The sequence below is a fragment of the Orycteropus afer genome, unplaced genomic scaffold (assembly GCF_000298275.1).
Source record: "Orycteropus afer afer isolate SDZICR_OR568_19922 unplaced genomic scaffold, OryAfe1.0 scaffold00479, whole genome shotgun sequence".
NCBI classification, from domain to species: Eukaryota; Metazoa; Chordata; class Mammalia; order Tubulidentata; family Orycteropodidae; genus Orycteropus; species Orycteropus afer.
The window spans coordinates 2,268,917-2,271,075 of record NW_006922066.1 but is presented as its reverse complement, the minus strand read 5'-3'; the positions used below and the strand labels follow the sequence as shown (position 1 = coordinate 2,271,075).

Below are 2,159 nucleotides of genomic sequence, written 5' to 3'. Positions count from 1 at the left end.
GTTTCTGAAAATTTAGTATTAATCTTCTGGGTTTCTATCTTTAGATTTTGAGTCCTTTCTAATGTTTCATATATTTTGTTAGTTTGTTCTAGTATTTTCTTCTGAAATTTTTCTAGGGTTTTGTCTGTGTTTTCCTTAATTTTGTCAGTGTTTTTCTTGATCTGTCTCTCAAACCTTTGAACATACCTAAATATAATTCTTTTGAATTCCTTATCAGGCAGTTCCATTGCTGCCTCTTCCTCAGGAGTGTGTTCTGGGTCTGTATCCTTGTCCCTTGTATCTACCACTTTGTCTTGTGTCCTTGTGTAGACCATGATGGTCTGTTGTCTCCAATACATTTTGACATTGTTGTATTTAGATCTTTGTTAACTGTTCATGAAGAGCAGCTAAGGGTGAGTCAAGCTCTTCTTGGTAGTTGTTTATCATTGGTCTGTTGGTGGAGAAGGAAGCAGTGGCTCTCACTGAGTAAATGGGGCTGTAGGAGGTGTGGGTGTAGTTGCTTCATGTGGGGACAGTTGCTGTCTCCCACTCAGTTAGACAAAAATAACAAAAGACCATCAGGAAAGTAGAAGCAATTGGACAAAAAACACACTGCATAAACATACAAGAACAATCACCAAACAGAACTAAAAGAAAAGAAAAAAAAAAAAAAACACAATATCTGGGAAAAGGATAATAAGAGAAAAAAGGTAGTGTAAGAGAATAATGAAGAAAAAAATGGGAAAAATGAAAAAAGAAAAACAAGGAATGGGGTTAACTACAAGAAGGAAAAACATGGGAAACAGGAATAGGGAAGAGAGAAAAAGCTGAAAACTGCAACCTGGGAAGGGAAGAATAAATAATAATAATAATAATATAATTTTTAAACAGGGAAAAAAATGGAAAAACAAAAAATATGGGCAGAATGGGGCAGGGCATCCAGGCTCTTTCTGAGCACACAGACTGCGATGGAATTCCTGCCAGCCTAGAAGGTGGGTAGGAGTGAGGGATGGCTGCACCTCTGTTCACCAAGAGGATGTGAGGTATAAGAAAGACAAGGGAAATGTTGCACCTTTCTAATCATTGGCATCTGGAATGTCCTTGTGGTTCCTGGCAAGTGGAGCCTATTCTTAAGTCCCTGGAATGTGGGAGAATGCTGTTGTTTAAATATCCAAAATTGTCCAACCACTCGTAAACATTCAAAATGGCTGTGCCTTCTGGACAGGCAAAAGTCCACAGCTCTGTCTGCCTTCCTCTTTGCTGGTTCCCCTTTTATTCACCAACTACCACTGCAAGCCTCTGTGCAGTCCCTGGCTAGCAGGGCTGATTTTTAGGTTAATTTTCAGGTCCTAACATTGCTTGGCAATATCCAAGCTGTCTGTGTTGTCAGGATCGCCAGACCACAGCTCCATATGTCTCCTTTTTTGGTGTTTTCATGCAAATTCTTCTACTTGTTGGAGTTTAGTCCACTTCTGTATCCTTCCCTTCAAAGCTCAGGGCTCCAAATTTATCTTCTGTATCTGTGTTAGGAGCTTGGGTAGCAGAGTGCCCAAATCATCTGACTGCTAACACAAAGCCTATAGGTTCAAACCTAGCAGCTACTCCTCTGAAGGAAGAGAGAACATTCCACTTCCCTAGAGTAACCCTTCCCTTGGAAACCCAAGGAGGGGTCACTATGAGTCAGGTCTGACTCCACAGCATTGAGTTTGGTTTGGTTTGTTTTTTCTTTGTAGAAGAGGGTCTGTGTAGCATTTCTGCCTATTCCACCACTGGAACCTATTTGTAATTGTCTTTTAAGTGCTACATTAAAGTCATAGTCACTGTATTAAACAAAAGGAATCTGGTAAAAGTAAGGCAAGTGTTGTATGTGTATTAATCACATCTATATCAAACAACCTGGGAAATAAAGTCTGCACTATATCTTTTTGGTTTTGTTTCAGTGGTGGGAACTGAAGGATTTTATGTGATACTGAAAGGCCTAGCTCGACCTCAAACAAAGATATATAGACATCTGACCAAAAGAAATGAAGCAAAACATTCTTTAAAATCTCAAAGCTTCCACAACTTATTTTGCAATGAGGACTTCCAAAGGTCTCCACTTCCTGACATGTACCTAGGTTCACGTGATTCAATGGTAAGAAATGGATATTTGCTTTGTCTATAAGAAGTGAGATGACATT

The 2,159-nt window shown here is 39.4% G+C and overlaps 1 protein-coding gene across 1 annotated transcript in view; it reads left to right on the top strand.

Moving 5' to 3' along the window:
* Window positions 1-1,919: 1,919 nt before the first annotated feature.
* The window catches only part of CNBD1 (cyclic nucleotide binding domain containing 1), a gene marked incomplete at its 5' end in the record, with an annotated part of 182,348 nt that continues 182,108 nt past the window's right edge, over window positions 1,920-2,159 (top strand). The window contains one exon of the mRNA XM_007954912.1: window positions 1,920-2,113. Within this exon, the coding sequence (XP_007953103.1) occupies window positions 1,920-2,113 (194 nt within the window). The remainder of the gene's footprint in view (window positions 2,114-2,159) is intronic.